Here is a 20,605-nt window from a genome sequence, read left to right as displayed (position 1 = left end):
GGCAGCATGAGAGTATGGTGTTGTGATGCAGAAGGGGTAATTATTTGGAAATTCAGTTATGAGGGTGAAGGGTGCAAAGGGCATGTAGTATAGGAGGAAGTGTGAGAGTGAGTGAGAGGGAGAGGTAGAGAACGGGATTTTCGAGGAGTAGGGCAGGATGAAGGGAAGTGTTTGAGATGGAGTGTGAAGTAGAGAGGGCTGGGCGGTGAGCAGAGAGCGGGTTATGGTGAACAGATAGCGTGAGGGATAGGGGAGCGTGTGAGAGAGACAAACACAAAACTAGGCGAGAGAGAACAGAACAGAGAGGTTGAAGGGCAGTGGGAGCAAGCGGAAGATGTGAGAGGGCGTGAGAAGGAGTGTGAGACTGCAGGTAGAGGGTGAGGGAGAGAGGGGAAATAGGACGAGACAGAGGAGTGGAAGATTTGATGAGCGGGGGAGAGGTTGGGAGAGTTGGGGTAAGAAGGGAGCGAGAGTTGGGGAGGGATTGAGGAGAGCGATCGGGAAGGAATGGTGGAAGAAGATGGAAGGAAATGGGGAGAGAGCGAAGGGGTGAGTGAGGGGCAGTGAGGGAGAAGAGATGTGAAACACGATGAAAGCAAGGAGGGAATACGAATGTAGGTGGTGTGAGGGATACGGGTTGAGAGAAGGGGGAAGCAATACAGAATGTTGAGGAGGGTTCTGTGAGAGAGAGGGATGGGGAAGGAGGGGTGTGCTTGAGCAGGCGTGTTTGAATGGGTGAGTGCGAGGGCCAGCTATGAAAGGTGAGAGTTTTGGGAATTGATAGAAAGGGATGAAAGAGATGGATAAAGAGCAGTGATGGGTGACCCGATTGTTCGGAGAAGGCGGGGGGGGGGGGGGCGCTGACAGATTTGGGCGACAAGGCCGTAGAGGAGAGGGCGGGGCGTGAGCCAGGAGAGAAGGATTGGGAGAAGGACGAAGGGGTGAGCACAAGGGAGCGATAATTGAGAAAGGGGTGGCGGAGGGATGAAACTGGGCTTTGGAGGGGGTTAAGTGAGAAGAGGAGGGGTGAATGAGAGTGGCGTTCAGGAGAGACGGGTGGCAGAGAGAGGTAACAAAGAGGGAGGGATGGATCAATGTGATGAGGAGGGTGAGGTGATAGAATAGGGCGGACACATGGAGGTCTGGTTAGAATTGATGGATCAACACTACTTATTCAATTCCCAAAGATGTTAATCCTGGCTGATCACGCCACCGAACAAATCCAAGCTGAGATTATGTTTCCCTGTCACGGTATCGCATAATTGGCGCTTTATCACGCACAGTTCCGGTTCTCTATATCGATGGTCTATCTTACACGATTACCCATACGCCACGGCACACATGTTCTCGTCTCCGTATCCTGCACCGGGTGTTTTACTCTGCACCGTTGCCGGTCTCCGTGCCGAACTGTTAGTCTGCCGAGTCCCGTTGACTTGTTCTCCCCACTGCTTTCATCAAAGCCAGATGAGCCCAGGGCAAGGGCCAATGCACGGAATGGAGATGTTGTTTCCACCAGCGATGCAGGTGGGCCAGAACTGGCAGCCCAGTACTCCGAGCTTCTCTTGGTTTAGACGCGATTAAAGGGGGATGGATGACCTTACTGTGAGGGAAAAGGTCAAAGCAGTGTTCGGTCAGGTCCCGTGTAGTGAGGATTGCAGAGTGGAACTGAGAAAAATACAGTGGTATGGAAACACTAATGAGCGATATTTCAGAGCCCAGCCGTCCTAGAAGTTTAGAGGAAAAATATTGTGCAGATATCGCAGAACATTTCAAGAAAGATAAGGATTTTATGGAAGATGATTTTAACTTTCTATATACTGACGGAGACTCCCATACTTTAAAAGGAATAGATAGGGTAGAGTTTGTCAAATGTGTCCAGGAAAGTTTTCCTAAACTGTACAGATAAGTCTCGTGGAGAGAATGTGCCACACTTGATCTCCTATGGGGGAGTAAGACAGGGATGGTGAAATCAGTTTCTGAAAGGTAACGCTTTACATCGAGTGATCCTAATACAATGAATTTCAAAGTGGATATGGAAACATTAACACTGCTCTGCGGGTTGAGATTCTGAACGTTAGAAGGGACGATTTTGATGGTATCACAAAAGATCTGGGAAGTTTGGATTTGGACAGAAAGTTTTCTGCCGAAGAGGTGTAAATGGGAGGCCTTCAAAAGCGGAACACTGAGAGTACAGAGCATGCGCGTCCCTGTCAGAATAAAAGAGAACTGTAACACGTTTAGGGAACCTTGGTGTCAAAAGATATTGAGGTACGGGTTAGGAGAAAATGAGGTGCACCGCAGGTTTGGGAAAAGGGGGGAAATGAGGCACTTATGGAGTGTTAGGAATACTAACGAAAGAGATGAAATAAAGGCGTCAGGTTGTCCCAGCAGACAATATGAAGGAGGATCCCTTGGGGATTCTACAGATATGATAAGGACAAAATAATTGCAAGGGACAAACTTGGCTCTCCTGACGATCAGAATAGTGTTCTATGCCGAGCAAATGAACTTTCGTGACGAACCTGCCATGTCAAATGCCTTGCAACGTCCTTATGAACAACATCCACTGCCTGGCCTTCATCAACCTTCCCGACATCCTTTTGGAAAAATCCGATAAGATTGATTGGACATGGCTTACTACTCAAGAGTCCATGCTGAGTATCCTTATTTAGTCCATGGCTGTTGAGATACGTATATATCCCGTCTCTCAGAATACCTTCCAGTTACTTTCCCATTACTGATTTCAGGCCTCTAATTTCCTGGGTTATATTTAGATTCTTGCTTGAACGGGGGAACAACATTGGCAATTCTACAATTCTCTGGTAGCTCACCTGTCTTTAAGGATGATGTAAATATCCGTGATAGGGACCTGGAATGTCATGGTCCAGTTTGAAGTCTGCATTCCGGTTCACGGTCCGGTCCGCGGACTCCGGGTACTCCGACTGTCCCTCGTTTCGGCTCGGACTCAGGCATTTGCCCCTTATGCTCATCTTGGTTCGGTTGGACTCGAACATTTTCACCTGATGCTCATCTTGCTGGCTGTGAATGTAAGTGGCTCTGGGATTGAGTGTAGATGCGGGGTCGTACCGTCAGACTCCACTTGGAGTAACCCACCGGTGGAAGGCGAGTTATTTCAGTGAGATATGGATTTGGCTGTTCCGTAGCCCGCCGAGGTTACCGGACGCCTCAAGTCTTGAATCCACCTCTGACCAAGCTCCTTTCCTGCCCCTCGCTTCCGTCGGATAAGCCAGGCCGGTTTCCGTTGCCCTGCAGCTGGTTTTGTCCCTTCCTGTTCCTTACCTCCGTCGGGTTGTGTCCCGCTTTCTGCTCATGAGTCCCGCGCCCCGCTTAGGAGGTTACCTCCAAGAACCCAAGACTCGAGCTGGTTCTGTCCCTTCCTGTCCGTTGCCTCCGTCGGATAAGCCAGGCCGGTTTCCATTGCCCTGCGGTTGGTTCTGTCCCATCCTTTTCCTTGCCTCAGTCGGGTTGTGTCCCGCTTCCTGCCCAGGAGTCCTGTAGCCCGCCCAGGAGGCTAGCTCCAGGAACCCAAGTACTCCAAGCACTCCAGGTCTCCAGAGAACCCAAGAACTCCAATTCTCCAGTGAACCCAAGACTCTAGCCTCGAGCAACCATAGATTCCAAGCACTCCTTGTCTCTAAGGTTCCAAGTCTCCAGGAACTCCAGAAACCCAAGTTTCCAAAATCCCCAAGAACCTAGGACACCAGCCTCGTGCTACCCAAGCCTCTAAGCACCCCAAGCCTCCAGGAACCCCAGGATCTCCAAGAACCCCAAGAGATCCTCAGGATCTCCAGGAACTCCACGAACTCCGAGAACTCCGACCTGCCCGGTCCTTTAGCTTTGTCCCACCCTGTTCCTAGTACTTCAGTGTCTGCGTTCTGCATTTGGGTGCAGTCTCAACGCCCCTCCCCCCTTATGACCAGGAAATTTCTGCACTTGCCTCGCACGGAGTATCAGGGAACACCTTGTCAGGCCCGGCGGATTAATCCAACCTAATGTGCCTCAGGCAGAAAACAACTCTTTCTCTATAATCGGTATAGGGTCTATGAAGTTAGTGTCGCTTTAGTTCACTTTTATAGACGGTGTCGTCATGCTGAATAAATAAAGTTGCAAATTGTTTTTTATTGTCTCCCGCATGACATTTAAGACTAATCTCGGCAATACAGAGGAGGGCACATCTGGACCACAGGATACAAGAGATGAGCACAAGCCGATTCGCAGGTGAAGTGTTGCCTCACTTGGAAGGACTGTTAGGTTCAGAGTTCTGGCCGTTCACAGAGCTGAGTGACAGGAAGGAGATTAGGGCGTTAGGCCGGAACATGGGGAGTGGGGACAGGTGGGTTTTTTGGGGGGAGGAGAGGGCTGATGGAAGTTTAGGAGAAATAACATGGAAGGGGAAGAAAAGGGAGTAGAGAGGCGAGAGTAAAGGAAGGGGTGAAAAGACGTTCAAATGAGAGAGGAGTGCTGAGCAAGGATTATTTCGAAAGCTTAGAGCAAGAGCGCTGAGGGGGAGATAGAGGGGCAGGAAGAGGTATGGCGAAGGAGACAGGGAAGGCAAAAGGGTAAAGATGGTTCTAGTTACCCTTTCTCCACCTGCCCCCCCTTACCTTATCAAGCATTACTGCCCTATCTCTGAACTCATCCCCCGCCCCTTCACCACACCTTGTTCCCCTACAAAAGATAACGAGGCTCGATGCTGACCAGCTCGCACCCGTAGGCCTCGTCTGCATTTCTCCAGCAATTCCGACCCCACTCCTCCATTTGCTGGCCCATTGACAACACCGTTCCCGTACCACAGCCTGAACTTGACCGACCCTGCAGTCTGAGAGGGCGCAAAAACTCGGGATGGGGGTTGGAGACGGGATAAGGTTGCCAGCTTCTCCTCAGAGCAAACTTTCTCCACGCGCGTTCCACAGTTTGCATACAGCATGGCGTGAGACACACACAACCTCGCCATCCCGTCACTCAGAGCTCTCTCTCCCATTCCCTTATTCGTGATACATCTTATCCTCAGCGGGCGGCAACTTTGCCATTTCCCACAACCTCACCAGCCTATTCCCCTTTCCACCACGATTGAGTGAATCACTGGCCAACTCTCCCAGTCCCGTCACTCCTGATCCCCGCAGCTCCCTGTGCCCTCGCTCCGACCTTTTTGCCGTCCACCTCATCCTGGGTGGCGGACATTTTGTGCTCGGTACATTTGCCACCCGATCATCCAACGTCGTCGAATACGTAGCAGCCTAAAGCTCATTATCTGCTCACTCCTCTCGCCGTTCATTCAATCCTAACCATCCTCAACCATCCCTCCTCACCATCCTCAACAATCCCTCCTCACCATCCTCAACCATCGCTCCTCACCATCCTCAACCATCCCTCCTCACCATCCTCAACAATCCCTCCTCACCATCCTCAACTATCCCTCCTCACCATCCTCAACCATCCCTCCTCACCATCCTCAACAATCCCTCCTCACCATCCTCAAACATCGCTCCTCACCATCCTCAACCATCCCTCCTCACCATCCTCAACAATCCCTCCTCACCATCCTCAACTATCCCTCCTCACCATCCTCAACCATCCCTCCTCACCATCCTCAACCATCCCTCCTCACCATCCTCAACCATCGCTCCTCACCATCCTCAACAATCCCTCCTCACCATCCTCAACAATCCCTCCTCACCATCCTCAACTATCCCTCCTCACCATCCTCAACCATCCCTCCTCACGATCCTCAACAATCCCTCCTCACCATCCTCAACCATCCCTCCTCACCATCCTCAACCATCCCTCCTTACCATCTTCAACCATCCCTCCTCACCATCCTCAACAGTCCCTCCTCACCATCCTCAACCATCCCTCCTCACCATCCTCAACAATCCCTCCTCACCATCCTCAACCATCCCTCCTCACCATCCTCAACTATCCCTCCTCACCATCCTCAACAATCCCCCCTCACCATCCTCAACCATCCCCCCTTACCATCCTCAACCATCCCTCCTCACCATCCTCAACCATCGCTCCTCACCATCCTCAACCATCCCTCCTCACCATCCTCAACAATCCCTCCTCACCATCCTCAACTATCCCTCCTCACCATCCTCAACCATCCCTCCTCACCATCCTCAACAATCCCTCCTCACCATCCTCAACCATCCCCCCTCACCATCCTCAACAATCCCTCCTCACCATCCTCAACAATCCCTCCTCACCATCCTCAACCATTCGTCCTCACCATCCTCAACCATCCCTCCTCACCATCCTCAACAATCCCTCCTCACCATCCTCAACCATCCCTCCTCACCATCCTCAACAATCCCTCCTCACCATCCTCAACTATCCCTCCTCACCATCCTCAAAAATCCCTCCTCACCAGCCTCAACCATCCCCCCTTATTATCCTCAACCATCCCTCCTTACCATCCTCAACCATCCCTCCTCACCATCCTCAACTATCCCTCCTCACCATCCTCAACAATCCCTCCTCACCAGCCTCAACCATCCCCCCTTACCATCCTCAACCATCCCTCCTTACCATCCTCAACCATCCCTCCTCACCATCCTCAACCATCCCTCCTCACCATCCTCAACAATCCCTCCTTACCATCCTCAACCATCCCTCCTCACCATCCTCAACCATCCCTCCTTACCATCCTCAACCATCCCTCCTCACCATCCTCAACCATCCCTCCTCACCATCCTCAACCATCCCTCCTCACCATCCTCAACAATCCCTCCTCACCATCCTCAACTATCCCTCCTTACCATCCTCAACCATCCCCCCTTAACATCCTCAACCATCCCTCCTCACCATCCTCAACCATCCTTCCTTACGATCCTCAACCATCCCCCCTTACCATCCTCAACCATCCCTCCTCACCATCCTCAACAATCCCTCCTCACCATCCTCAACCATCCCTCCTCACCATCCTCAACTATCCCTCCTTACCATCCTCAACCATCCCTCCTCACCATCCTCAACAATCCCTCCTCACCATCCTCAACCATCCCTCCTCACCATCCTCAACAATCCCTCCTCACCATCCTCAACCATCCCTCCTCACCATCCTCACTTTCACCTCGCTCTCCTCTCTCCCGGAAGTCAATCTAAACTTCTGCCGGGAGATATTTTCCGACATGAACTGGAAAACCAACATCTACTATGAGTGATGTACACCCCAGTCCCCAGAGTGTTTGCACTCCTCCGTGTGTCAGTCCCTCCAGGCCCATTTGTAATCTGTCCATCACCCGCTCCCTCAGCAAACTTCGAGCCGAACGCAATAGGCGACTTTTAAAAGGGAGAATTTTCACGAATGTGTCTGACGAGATGTGGATCAACAACCGTTCCTTGTGAATTGATGTCAACCGTGGGCCACAGGTTTCTTGTGGCGACAGCTGCACCAATGGGAAAGTAATATTTTTTTTAATATTACCAATGTCAAAAACTCTCCGGAATCGCGAAGCTCTCGGAAAATATAAAACTGAGGCCCTTCAGAAATCCTGTGGGGGCAAATTGTCGAACGTGTTTGTTTGAGTTCAGCAGAAAGGCGACTCCCTGCACCCGGACAGGTGAGGGACGTTCCAGCTGAAACTCGTCCTGAGCTGGGAAGCCCCGTTCTCACACAGGGTGGAGCTCAGAACCTTCCAGAACCCGAGATGGATCAAATCCTCGGACTGGGATTCGCTGAATTAAACAAAGAACCTCCGCCCAATTGGTTGTGATGGAACTGCAAGGAGGGAAATTGTTTGACCTACGCGGAAGTTCAGACAGAACCTACCCGCGTCCGCGAGAGACGGTTAACGCGGCCTTTGATATTCCTGTCTGTGTTTCCGCCATTTGCCCCCAGTCCCCTCTCCCCCCGCTGCCGGACATACCCCGGGCCGCCGAGGGTACGCGCACCAGAAATGCGGCCATGTACGCTTATTCCAGCTCAATCGGACCAGTGTATCTGTAATGGACACTGTATAAACAAATAGCCTCGGAGGTAGCAGCTTAGTCTGAAATCTCTGTACATGGTGAGCACACCGCTCACCCGGGACCGCACTGAACTCCGTCCGGTTTCAACATCGCAGTAAGTGTTGTCTCCGATTCGTCAGAACCACGGAGCGTTCACAGCGGTGTTCAGACCGGGAGGGAATTCAATGGGAGCAAGGAGCTCTGAAATGTTCAAGTTAACGAATTAATTACTGACCAAACGGATTAGGAGAAGCGACGTCGTTACCTTCAATCAAAACATTGTCCTGTTGGTTTCTACTGAGTCAGTACTGTAGAACGTTTCACACCGACAGTGATATCCGAAATGTCCCACGGGGCAGGGTTCCGTCTCTGATCTCTGATCTCTCTCTCTCTCTCTCTCTCTCTCTCTCTCTCTCTCTCTCTCTCCCTCCCTCTCTCTCGCTCTTTCTCTCTCTCCGTCTCTGATCTCTCTCTCTCTCTCTCTCTCTCTCTCTCTCTCTCTCTCTCTCTCTCTCTCTCTCTCTCTCTCTCTCTCTCTCTCTCTCTCTGTCTCTGATCTCTCTCTCTCTCGCTCTCGCTCATACACACACATACACACAGACACACACACACGCGCGCACACACACACACACACACACACACACACACAATAAAACTAACTACTCAAAATTACAGAGATAACAGAGAAACCGTGAGATTTTACTGTTTGGATAGTCTCAGTTAAGAATGCGGCAGATCGGCTCTTTCAAATAATTTTTTTCTGAAAAAGGATATTAAAGCCACAGATGATTAGTTGTTGAGATAAATTAGAATACTGGAAGCTCACAAAGTCTGATAGCAATTGTGACAAGTCGGCATTCAGATTGCTGACACGGGGGAACTTTCTCTACTCTGTCACGGCGTTTTATTGATATCCCCCGGAAACAGTAAGATTTGACTACAATATTCAGCCTGCTTTGCTGACAGTTGAAGGGAGGGGAGGAATGTTGAACCGTTTGGATTTGTTTTCAGCAGAAACGCCGCTCCCTGATCCGAGGAATGTCTGCGTGTCGGAATCCGTCCTGCGGACGGCCAGCAGCTTGCACACAGAAAGTCGCGCTGTGAGTCTCACAGAACAGCAGCACCGGCTCCTCGCCCGATTGTCTGCTATGAAGTTGGAAGAAAACGGCTTGAAAATATATCCGCACGGAGACTGAATATTCTTAGCGAATTCAGGTGAGAATAATTCAGCTTCTGATATTTATTTCCGATCTTTATTTCAAATCGATCCATTATCTGTGTTTTGCATCGGTGATCAATAACTCATTCGCTCCATTTTAACCCCTTCCGGCGGCGATATTATTTGTGATCCTACACTTCCTTGTCAGCATTACTAAGATTTTCCACAGCTTATGCCACGATTAAAAACAGATCTGAAACCAAGGGTTCCGATTTCAAAGCAAGCGTGTGAAAAATCTGTTTGGACAACACGTTTCCCGCTTCCAAAGCTTGTCATTTCAGATGAATGCATGTTATCTTTCCCTTTGAGACTGTGTTTATTGTGGGTGCTTCCAACGGATCCGCTCGACATCCTGTAGAAGCAAAGATTTTGATTCTGTTCAAGGCCACGGCACACAGTGAACAGGTGGGGTGGAGGCGGTGGTGGGGAAAGGGGTTTGGGGGGGCGGGGTGACCGGTTACAGGCGGCATCACGGAGCGAAAGCCATGATTTTATTGTACGGGGCAGAAGGCTGGATGGGCCGAGTGGCCGATTTCTGCGTGGTATATTGACAGTAAAGATCTGACTCCAGATAGTAAATGTCGAACTCCAGAGTTACTGTAACATTATTTACTGTAGTACACGGTGGAAGAGAGCGCGTTGGGCCGTAAAAGGGGTCGGGCCACCGGGGGCGATCCTCAACGGTGCAGGAAGTGCTTGCCGGGTTGAGGTCCGAGAAACCCAAGGGTTCCCAGGGGAGTAGGGACCCACCTGTTTGAGGGGAAGGACAGGGAGAGTAGTCCTTCGGGGGACGACCAGCGCAGTGGGCTGGTAGTGGCGGGTGTCCCGGGAGAGGAGGGGCCGCTGGTAGCGTGTGCTATAACTGTGGGAAAGAGGGGCATTTCCGGCGGGAATGTGAACAGTCAGGGGTGTGCTACAGCTGTGGGGAAGGAGGACACTTTCGGAGGGATTGTGAGAGGCAAGGCGCCCCGAGGTGGGCAAGCCCCCGGGCGAATAAGAACGGAGAGGAGTTGGGAAACTTAGGAGAGACTCAGTGAGGGAACGGACTGGAGTCTCTGGAGGAACTCGTTCCCAGAAATCTGCCAGGGGACCACCGAAAGCCCAAGACTTTATTCCGGCTGAGCTGGTGGAACCCCGTTTCAGCGTGTGCCTACGGATAGAGGGGGTTTACGCAAAAGCCATCCTCGACACAGGATCTCAGGTGACCTTATTTTACCGGCCGTTCTACAACAAATATCTAAAGCACTTGTCAGTAACCCCATTTGAGGCACTGGAGATTTGGGGTGTAAGAGACAGTGATAATCCGTATGATGGGTACCCGGCAGTAAGTTTGGAATTCTCGGAGGGCGATGTGGGAGTGTCTGAAGCGATTGAGACGCCGGTGTTGGTTTGTCCGGACCCGGTGGAAACAGGTGTCGCTCTGCCCTTCTGCTGGGGACTAACTCCCCTCTTGTGAACGGCTCCTGGGAGCCTGTAAGGAGAAGGCGCTGGAAAACTTTCTGGAGACCCTCTCGGTTGTACCGGGCAGTGTTCCAAGAAGTGGGTGACCCCCTAGGGCTGCATCCTGAGTGCAAACGAGAGACGGTGTGGTGTACGAAGGTGAGGCCTAAAGTTATACGGCCAGGGGAGGTGGCACTAGTGATGGAGACCCCCAGATTCCCCGGAGTGCCGGCGGGCGAAGCCCTGTTAGTAGACGCTCCGGAAGATCTCAAGGGGGAGACACGATTTCCGGCGGGGGTGCTGGTGAGGCCCGAAGTGCAGAGGCCAGCGGTGGTACCTGCGAGGCGGATGGCCGTGAGTGTCAGGAACACTACGGCAGGAGAAATCACCTTTAAGAGAGGGATCCCGCTGGCGCATTTGTTCCCGGTGACGGTAATGTCTAGCGCCCCTGTGAGGCCCACTAAGGGGGAAGGATTGGAAAGCAGAGTAAAGCTGATCCCTGAGGCCTTTAACTTTGGGGATTCTCCTGTGTCGCCGGAGCAGAAACGCAGGCTGGCGGAGAAGACTTTGAAGCTGGAAGATGTGTTTTCTCTTGGCGAATTCGATGTGGGTTGCTCCAAGAGTACTCGCCATATCATCCGAATGACTGAGGACACCCCGTTCAGAGAGAGGTCACGGCGACTGGCCCCAGCAGATGTGGAAGACGTGCAGCAGCACTTGTGTACGTTGAAGGAAACTGGAATTATCACTGAGTCTCGAAGCCCCTATGCGTCCCCAATAGTAGTGGCCCGGAAGAAGATGAGAAGGGTACGCATGTGTGCGGACTATCGGACTTTGAACAGGCGAACTGTCGCTGAACAGTATATCAAATATGGGATATTAATTGCCTAGTAATAAAATCTAAAATTTGGCAATGCCAATCCACCTTCCTTTTTTTAACTTCTGTAAATGTCTTTTACCTAACCTAGAATTTTTATTCTGCCAGAAATACATGAAGAAATTTTTCAATGAACATTGTCAAAAAAAGATTTCAGAATAAAAATTGGTAACGCTTGAAATATATATAAGAACATAGGTAAAAAATCTCCTTAAAACCATTAATCCGACTTATCAATGATAAAGACAATGGTGAACATTTAGTAAACAAATATTTAATGTGATCAATTAAGGGTAAAAAATTAACCTTAAATAAATCCTTCTGTTTTTTTTTGTAATTTTAATCCCTAAGTATATAAAATAAACAGTAACTAATTTAAAATGCAAATTTCTGTAAATTGGAACCTGCCTATTTAGGGGGAACAATTCACTCTTCTTAAGATTCAATTTATACCCGGAAAAATTACTAAACTGAACCAACAATGATATAACTGCAGTAATGGATTTCTCAGGATCAGAAATGTATAAGAACAAGTCGTCTGCATATTATGATAACTTACGCATATCCATCCCGCGAGTAATGCCAAAAACGTTACGTGATTCTCTAATAGCAATTGCCAAAGGTTCCATCGCAATATCAAATAATAATGGACTAAGAGGACAACCTTGCCTGGTAACCCGAAATAAGCAAAAAAAGTGAGGTGCCGGAGACAATTTTCCACAATATGTACCAGTCACACACAGAATATCTACAGAGTTCTACAAAGACCGATCATGAGTCACCATGGCATTGTGCATGGGAAGTTGTGTTCAACAATACTTTTTTAACATTTTTGAAGATGATTGTCAATGCGGGTGGGGGAGTGGGTATTGTACATTGGCAAGCTGCCTCATGACAGCTTGGTCTGGAAGATAACGTCCCATGCCGTACAGAGAGAGAGAGCTAGTTGGATTCAAAAGTTGCCTTGAAGCTAACAAGCAAAGAGTGGTGGATGAAGGTTTCTCCTCAGAGTGGAGGCGGGTAACTAGTGGTGTACTGCAAGGCTACAAGTTGGGACATTTGATTTTCGTTATTTGATAGCAATGATTACAATGCAAGTGCACAAGGCTTGACCAGAAATTTCGCCGATGACAGACAATTAGTAGATGGTACTCACGGTGAATGTTATGGTCGCTTATAGGGGATCTAAATGGGCAGAGGATGGTAAATAGATTCCAAAACCAACCCGAGCAGCAACGGTTTCATGCAGAGGCTGGTGATTATGTGGCGGGAACTGCCAGAGGAAGTGGATGAGGCAGACACAATCGTATAATTCCAGAAGCAGTTGGGATGTGAAGATGGAAGGAAGAGGCCAGGAGGAAAACGGGCCCAACTTAGAAAATTAGGACCATCTCAGTGTACACTGTGGTCAGCATTGTCTCGATGGGCTGAAGGGTCAGTATCTGTGCTCTGTTTCTCTGTGCCTCTATCGGAAGAATGCTCTAGATATCACTGGACAGACATACAGACATGGTTTGGGAGTTGATGCGAACTGCGGCTCTGATACAGAGAATGGCTGTACTGTCACATTTGCAAAGTAATCCAACTCTCTCTGACTCACTGTCTGCTTGTTGTGTGTAATACAGGTTATCACCAGAAGGCGGCGCTGTCCTGCACCGGGATCAGAGTGTAAACAAGACGACGACAATCAACAACCGTCAGTCAGAATCAGAATGGCTACAGGTATGTTCACCTGGATCTTTATAACTAAACCTGCCCTGTTGGTGCACAATAGTTCAGATGAAGAAGCTTACACAGGCGCTAACAGGGCAGAGAAAAAGTTTAATCAAGCAGTGCCATTGATCCCACTGGTAAAATGATTTGTATAATCGATCGGTCCAACAGTTCCAGCGCAGGGACCTGACACCAGTAATGGTCGAATGACTCCGCTCACCAGGCAAAGCTTCACCTGAGTGAAAGGAGCCGGAGACCCTGAATCAGCAGGTTGAGAGTGAAACACGAACAGGAATGTGACAGCGGTGCTGTTTGTTATGTACAAGTCTACGTTCAGGGTTTTTTTGCACATCAGGGCCTGTTTAGAGGTGAAAGACATCTTCAACATTCATTTATAAAATTCAGAGACAGGTGACAAGAGCATTTCTGGGATTTCAGAGATTGTGCGATATTACAACATTTCATGTTTTGTCAGGGCAGCTCTCAACTCCCCCCTCGCTGCGCAAAGTAGATGAGGGGAGTTTTCCGAACTCAGTTTTCTGTAGCCGAGCCGAGAACATTGCCAGCCTTGGAAATGGCTGAGGATCAGGAGACACTTCATTTGTGGTCTGCATCGGTCTGTCACTGTCTGGTATGGTGGGGCTACTGCACAGGACCGAGAGAAGCTGCCGGAAGTTGTAAATATTCAGGGAGCGGTGTCTCAGAAAGGCAGCGTCCATTATTAAGGACGTCCAACACCTAGGGCATGCCCTTTTCTCACTGTTACCATCAGGGAGGAGGTACAGAAGCCTGAATGCACACACTCAGTGATTCAGGAACAGATTCGTCCTCTCTGCCATCCCATTCCGAAATGGACATTGAATCTTTGGACACTAGTTCATTTATTTTAAAAATATACAGTCATTCTGTTTTTGCACGTTTCTTTAATTTATTCAATACACGTAATTGGTTTACTTTATGTATTATTATTATTATTATTATTATTATTATTATTATTATTATTATTATTATTATTATTATTATCATCATCATCTTTCTCATTTTTATTCATTATTATTTTTTTCCCGCTAGATTACGTACTGTATTGAAATAATGCTGCTAAGTTAACACATTTCATGTCACATGCCGGTGATAATAAACCTGATTCAGATTCTGTTTTACGTGTGCAAGTTTACCCTTCAAGCTCCCGTGTTCCGGGGCAAACTGTCCCAGCCGAACCATATAACAAACAACCCCATCCGGTAACGGAATTGTCAATATCCTCGACACTTCTTCAAGCTGAATCACGTCCATCCTGTAGATTAGCAATTGTAAAGCTCTCTCAGCGAGCCTTTTAGCTGCTAGAAATGTACGCAAGACTCTCCCTTTGCCAATGACTTGTATAGCTGCTACATGACAATTATTATCCAGGAGACGGGATGTGACCCAGGGGACCAGGCATCATGGGCTTCAAGGTTATGTTCAGTCTGTAACCCAGGGGACTGGACGTTGTCCATCTCAAGGCAGTGGTCAGTCTTTGACCCAGGGGACAAGACAGCGTGTGACAAAGCAACCGGAGAACGTTCAATCTGGAGGATCGGACCACGAGTAATCCAGTGGCTTATCTGTGAGTGACACAGGTGACTGGACAGTTTGTGATCCAGGGAGATTTATGTTTGTGGGAGATAATCCCAGTGATAATTCCCGGTATCACCTGATGCCGATCCATTAATAACCGCTGATTATTGGTGTGTTCAGCTAATGCGTAGTCAGTGATCAGTATTACTGTGTTTATCTATTTCTTTTTCTGGGAGTGGATGTGTCCACTCACTGGCTTATCGGGATGGTGACCTAACATGAAGGGTGGTTTACATTCACCAGCACAGTCCCTCTCCAAATCCGGTCAGCCGGAGTCCCGGCTCCATTGCAGACACCCGTTGTGAATCCTTGTTCGAGCATAAATCACTCTAAACCTGCAATTCATCATTTACTGCAGGTGGGAAATTAAATCCGGTACAGAAAGTACACAAGAGGCTCTTACCAGGCAGCTCATCGAGGGAAGATGATCGGGACACGGGAAGCAAGGTTCCAAAGCAGGGTCAGATTGAGAGCAATGTCCCAATGGAATGCGGTCCGGCTGCAGAGGAGGAAGAGCAAATTCAGCCCAGAGACAGTGACGTCAGAGACACTGAGCAGGGCCCTGGAACCAGCACAAGTGAGGCGACTGCCTGTCAGCTCGGAAACTCATTAAACACGGAATTGTCAAGTGCCCAACAGGGAGTGGGTGAGTGAAGCATGAGGGTGATGTGTTCGCAGAATGACGTGGGAAGTGGGTAAATGTGATTCCTTGTTGGAGGGTTGGTCAGAGAGGGGAAAGTGTGGGCGTGGTGCATGCGGTGTAGTGTGGCACCGGTTACCGCACTACAGGAAATGTCCTACCTGCTCTGAGGATTTCCAGGATGTGTATCGGAGGAAATGCAGCTCTCCGGATAAGAGAGTATTTCCAGGATATGAGTTCTGGGAAATGCATTCTCCAGGACAGAGAGAGTGTCTCTGGGAAGCGACAGTCCCAACATTTATTGTCCATTTTAAACTGAAATCGGTGAGTGGGTGGGACGGTGGGAGAGACAGGTTTCTGGTGAATGGGTTCCTTCTGGGAACGTCTAGCACAGCGCATTGATGGGTCGGTTTTTTAAGGCCAGTGTTGGAGATTAGGGAAAAATACGTGTTTCCAGCTGAAAGCAGGTAAACGTTGAGGTTCAAGAGATGACTGGTTTGTTGAGTTTGGTGAAGCAGTGGAGACAAGCGATATTTGAGTTTGTGACTACATTCCCATTTTATATTCGCAGAGCCAGAGTTTACAATCTCCGACCTCCTGGCAGAGGGGGGCGAGTATCGACTGTACCAACTGACCAAGTTCTACAGGGACAGACTCAAACATGCAATTGAAGAGAAAGTTGAACGACTCGGTTGGATGTTGACAAAGGAGGGACATTTCAGTAGAGAAGAAAATGAGGTGAGTGTATTTAGAGTATTGTCACTGAACTTCTGGTATCAAAGGGAATAGTGATCAATATTAATCTCCTGTACTTGCTAGGAGTTCTACCTGGCATTAAAGACTTTGATCTCTGAATTGTCTTCAGTAGATCTGTTTCATCTGTTCAGGTGGAGAGCACTGGGAACTGCAGGTTCAGAGTCACCTTCTCCTCTCACACCTGCTGTATTTATCAGTGTACCGGACCTCAGTAAGACCTTTGACAAGGTTCCGCATGGAAGGTTAGTTAGGAAGGTTCAATCATTAGGTATTAATATTGAAGTAGTAAAATGGATTCTACAGTGGCTAGATGGGAGATGCCAGAGAGTAGTGGTGGATAACTGTATGTCATGTTGGAGGCCGGTGACTAGTGGTGTGCCTCAGGGACCTGTCCTGGGTCCAATGTTGTTTGTCATATCCATTAATGATCCGGATGATGGGCTGGCACATTGGATTACTAAGTATGCAGAGGATACTAAGATAGGTGGCGCTGTGGATAATGAAGTAGGTTTTCAAATCTTACAGAGAGATTTAGGCCAGTTAGAAGAGTGGGCTGAAAGATAGCAAATGGAGTTTAATGCTGATAAGTGTTAGGAGCTACATTTTGGTAGGACTAATCAAAATAGGACATGTACGGTAAATGGTAGGGCATTGAGGAATGCAGTATAACAGAGTGATCTTGGAATAATAGTGCATAGTTCCCTGATGGTGGAATCTCATGTGGATAGGTTGATGAAGAAAGCTTTTGGTATGCTGGCCTTTAAAAATCAGAGCATTGAGTATAGAAGTTGGGAAGTAAAGTTAAAATTGTGCAAGGCATTGGTAAACCCAAATTTGGAGTATTGTGTACAGTTCTGGTCACCGAATTATTGGAAAGATGTCAACAAAATACAGAGAGTACAGAGGAGATTTACCAGAATGTCACTTGGGTCTCAGCACCTAAGTACAGAGAAAGGTTGAACAAGTTAATTCTTTATTCTTTAGAGCGTTGAAGTTTGAGTGGGGAACTTGATAGAGGCATTTAAAATTATGAAGGGTTAGATAGAGTTGACGTGCATAGGCTTTTTCCCATTGAGAGTAGGGGAGATTCAAACAAGAGGACATGAGTTGAGAGTTGGGGGCAAATGTTTAGGGGTAACACGAGGGGGAACGTCTTTACTCAGAGAGTGGTAACTGTGTGGAATAAGCTTACAGTAGAAGTGGCAAAGACAGGTTCAATATTGTCATTTAAAAATGGATATGTATATGGACAGGAAAGGAATGGAGGGTTATGGGCTGAGTGCAGGTAGATGGGACAAGGTGAGAGTAAGCGCTCGGCACGGACTGTGTTACTGTGCTGTAATAGTCATATCGTTGTATGACATAAGTGCAAGGGCTGCATATCTGGACTGTTGAACAGGCATTCAGTCTAAAATTAATTTTGCATCTTATTAGGACCGTCGGTCAAATTCACCTCAGCTCATTAATCAAGGATGAATATTAAACTGTGAGATTCGCCATGTCTGCCCATCTATTCCACAATAAATTAATTGTTTGCTTTTATAGAAAGTCACTGAACTGACAGAGAAGGGAAACCGGACAGAGAGTTCCAGACTCTTCCTCAGTTTGGTGAATGACAAAGGCTCCCTTGTCCGGAGGGCGATGTGGGAATCCTTTGTGATGTGGAGGACTGAGTTACCGAAGTTGGACAGGATACTGAGGGAGATACAGGAGCTCGGTATGTTAAAAACACGCACTGAACACAAAGGCACATTAAATAGTTGTAATTATTTTAGTTCTGTTTTCATGAACTCTTTTTTTGATTTAAACAGGTCCTTACCCAGAGGAATACATAAACATCGCACAAGGGTTGTCTGAGTTACCCACTGAACTGACAGGTGAGTGATGAAATGCTCAGTTCAAACCACATCTCAAATGTTAGACTGTGACTTGGCAGAATCTGGGAATGAAAATCCACCATCAATCATTCACCGATCTCTGGTTTCAGGTTACAATTCAGATCATCTCTCGTTGCAGCCTGAACATTGTAACGTGTATTTTTCCAGTTGTTCCAGCTGTTGATGTATTAATCCAACCCTTGTGTCTCTGAACCCTCCACTCCGGGTCCTAACGCTCTGGGTATCCCCACACACCCCAGACAGGCTCCTGACACACTGTATGACCCAGTCCAGGTGACCTTTCTCACTTCAGACCTTTCAGATTCCGAAGCACCTTCTTCGTAAAAGCAGCTGCACTCAATTCTGATTCTCAAACCTCTACTTGCCTCACATGCCACCGAATCCAAGCAACATCCTGGTGAACCTGTTCTGCACCCTCTCCAATCATCCCCAGTGCTGGACAATCAGAAGTGAACACAATACTCTAGATGCACCTTAAAAACATCAGACTTAGGAAGATAATTAAGCCATTCAGCTCAGTGAATTTGCTCCGCAATTCCTCTCAACCCCATTATCCTGCCTTCTCTAAATGTTGACGCTCTTCCGAATCAGGAACATCTCTGAGTAAAGAAACCTCCATTTCCCGCATGTTCTGTTCCTGTTTTGACACCATTGGTGTTTGCAGTGGACACCTGTTACTCCCCAGAGTGCAGTTTTGCCAAAATGCACAGTGTCCTGCTCTCCATATTTCCACACCAGGTCAGCAATAACACCGTGTGTTAATGATGCAAACAATGTTTAAATATAGTGAAATTATGTAACAGCACTGCAGTCAGGATTGCAATAGGATATCCGGGGAATGTTCACCTTCATCAGTAATTAGTGTCAGAATATGATGACTGGACATTTTTCTGAGACAATCATCGCTGTTAGTTCCTGTGTCTGTGAACAGAAATTTACTTTCTGTCCTAATATCCTTGGAAGCATTGAATTAATTCATGTAATCTCAAACACTGAATATTGGAATGTAGTAATAAAGTTCTTTGTCAGTTGAGCTAGTTAACATTTTGAATATGTTTTTGTTCCCATGAAGATGTTCAACAGAAACACAAGGAGACTCTGCGGGCACAAACTGAAACGCAGAGAGTGAACACGATCCTGATGAGGGAGAAGGTGAAGGTTTTCCAGCTGGATGATCGATACACAAAGCTCACGGTCATTTCTACTCTTCGAGATCGGAGACTGGTGGAACACGAGCTGCTGGCAAGAGGCAGAGACCACGAGGATTATAGAGAGAAACATTTCCGTGGAGCGTTAGAAAAAATACAGACTGCACAGTTATTCCACAGCAGTTTTTCCCGGAGTAAATCCAAATCTGGGAGTTCTGCAGCAGTAGCCGGAGTGCCAGGAATCGGGAAAACAACAATGTTACAAAAGATTGTTTATGACTGGGCCGCGGGGAAAATATTCCGACAATTCCAGTTTGTCTTCAGCTTCAAATTCCGGGATTTAAACTCTATTAACTGCAGGATAAACCTGAGGGAACTGATTCTGGATCAGTATCCTTACTTTGGGAATATCCTGAGAGAGGTCTGCAAGAACCCAGAGGGATTGCTGTTTATATTCGATGGTTTGGATGAATTCAAGCACAGAATCGATTTTGCAGATAGTCGGAGAGATACAGAACCCAAGCACCAGTGCCCAGATCCCGAGTGGTGGTGTGAAGTGTCTGACATAGTGTACAGTTTAATCCAGGGCAAGCTGCTCCCAGGGTGTTCAGTGTTGGTGACCACCCGCCCCACTGTGTTACATTTATTGAAAGAGGCGAAGATCGGTGTCTGGGCTGAAATTCTGGGATTGGCTGGTGAGGAACGGAAGGAATATTTCATCCGGTATTTTGAAGATCAGACTGTGGCAGCAGCTGTCTTCAAACACGTGCAGGAGAACGAGATCCTGTACACCATGAGCTACAACCCCTCCTACTGCTTGATCCTCGCTCTGGCACTGGGCCCCTTCTTCACACAAAGAGTCAGGGACCCGCTCAGAGTTCCCAAGACCATCACTCAACTGTACTCCTACTATATTTACAATATCCTGAAAAATCATGGCCGTGAGATTGAGATACCCCGTGATGTGTTACTCAGGGTTGGTCAGATGGCCTACAGAGGAGTGTCAGAGAAGAAGATTGTGTTTGCAGACGGAGATTTGATCAAGTTCAATCTGCAGCCTTCCCAGTTCCTGTCCGGGTTCCTGATAGAGATTTTGGAGAGAGAGGATTCTGCCCACAGCGTGGTGTACACATTCCCACACCTCACCATCCAAGAGTTTGTAGCTGCAGTCGCACAATTCCTGACTGTACATCCCGAGGATATCCTGAAATTCCTCACTGAAGCCCACAAGGCAAAAGATGGGCGATTTGTGGTATTTCTCCGTTTTGTTGCGGGTCTCTCCAACCCAATGACAGCTCGGGGCCTGGAGGAGTTTCTGGGTCTATT

General features: G+C 48.1%; 1 protein-coding gene across 1 annotated transcript; it reads left to right on the top strand.

Moving 5' to 3' along the window:
- The first annotated feature begins 11,065 nt into the window (after nt 1–11,065).
- Nucleotides 11,066–19,477, top strand: LOC140720726 (uncharacterized). The gene is made up of 8 exons (XM_073035557.1): nt 11,066–11,335; nt 13,133–13,229; nt 15,196–15,483; nt 16,049–16,215; nt 17,779–17,950; nt 18,045–18,110; nt 19,204–19,325; nt 19,463–19,477. The coding sequence occupies exons 1-8, from the start codon at nt 11,066–11,068 to the stop codon at nt 19,475–19,477; spliced, it is 1,197 nt and encodes a 398-aa protein (XP_072891658.1).
- Nucleotides 19,478–20,605: the final 1,128 nt, after the last annotated feature.

This window comes from Hemitrygon akajei, unplaced genomic scaffold (genome assembly GCF_048418815.1).
Source record: "Hemitrygon akajei unplaced genomic scaffold, sHemAka1.3 Scf000046, whole genome shotgun sequence".
NCBI classification, from domain to species: Eukaryota; Metazoa; Chordata; class Chondrichthyes; order Myliobatiformes; family Dasyatidae; genus Hemitrygon; species Hemitrygon akajei.
This window is presented reverse-complemented; position numbering and strand designations above follow the sequence as displayed.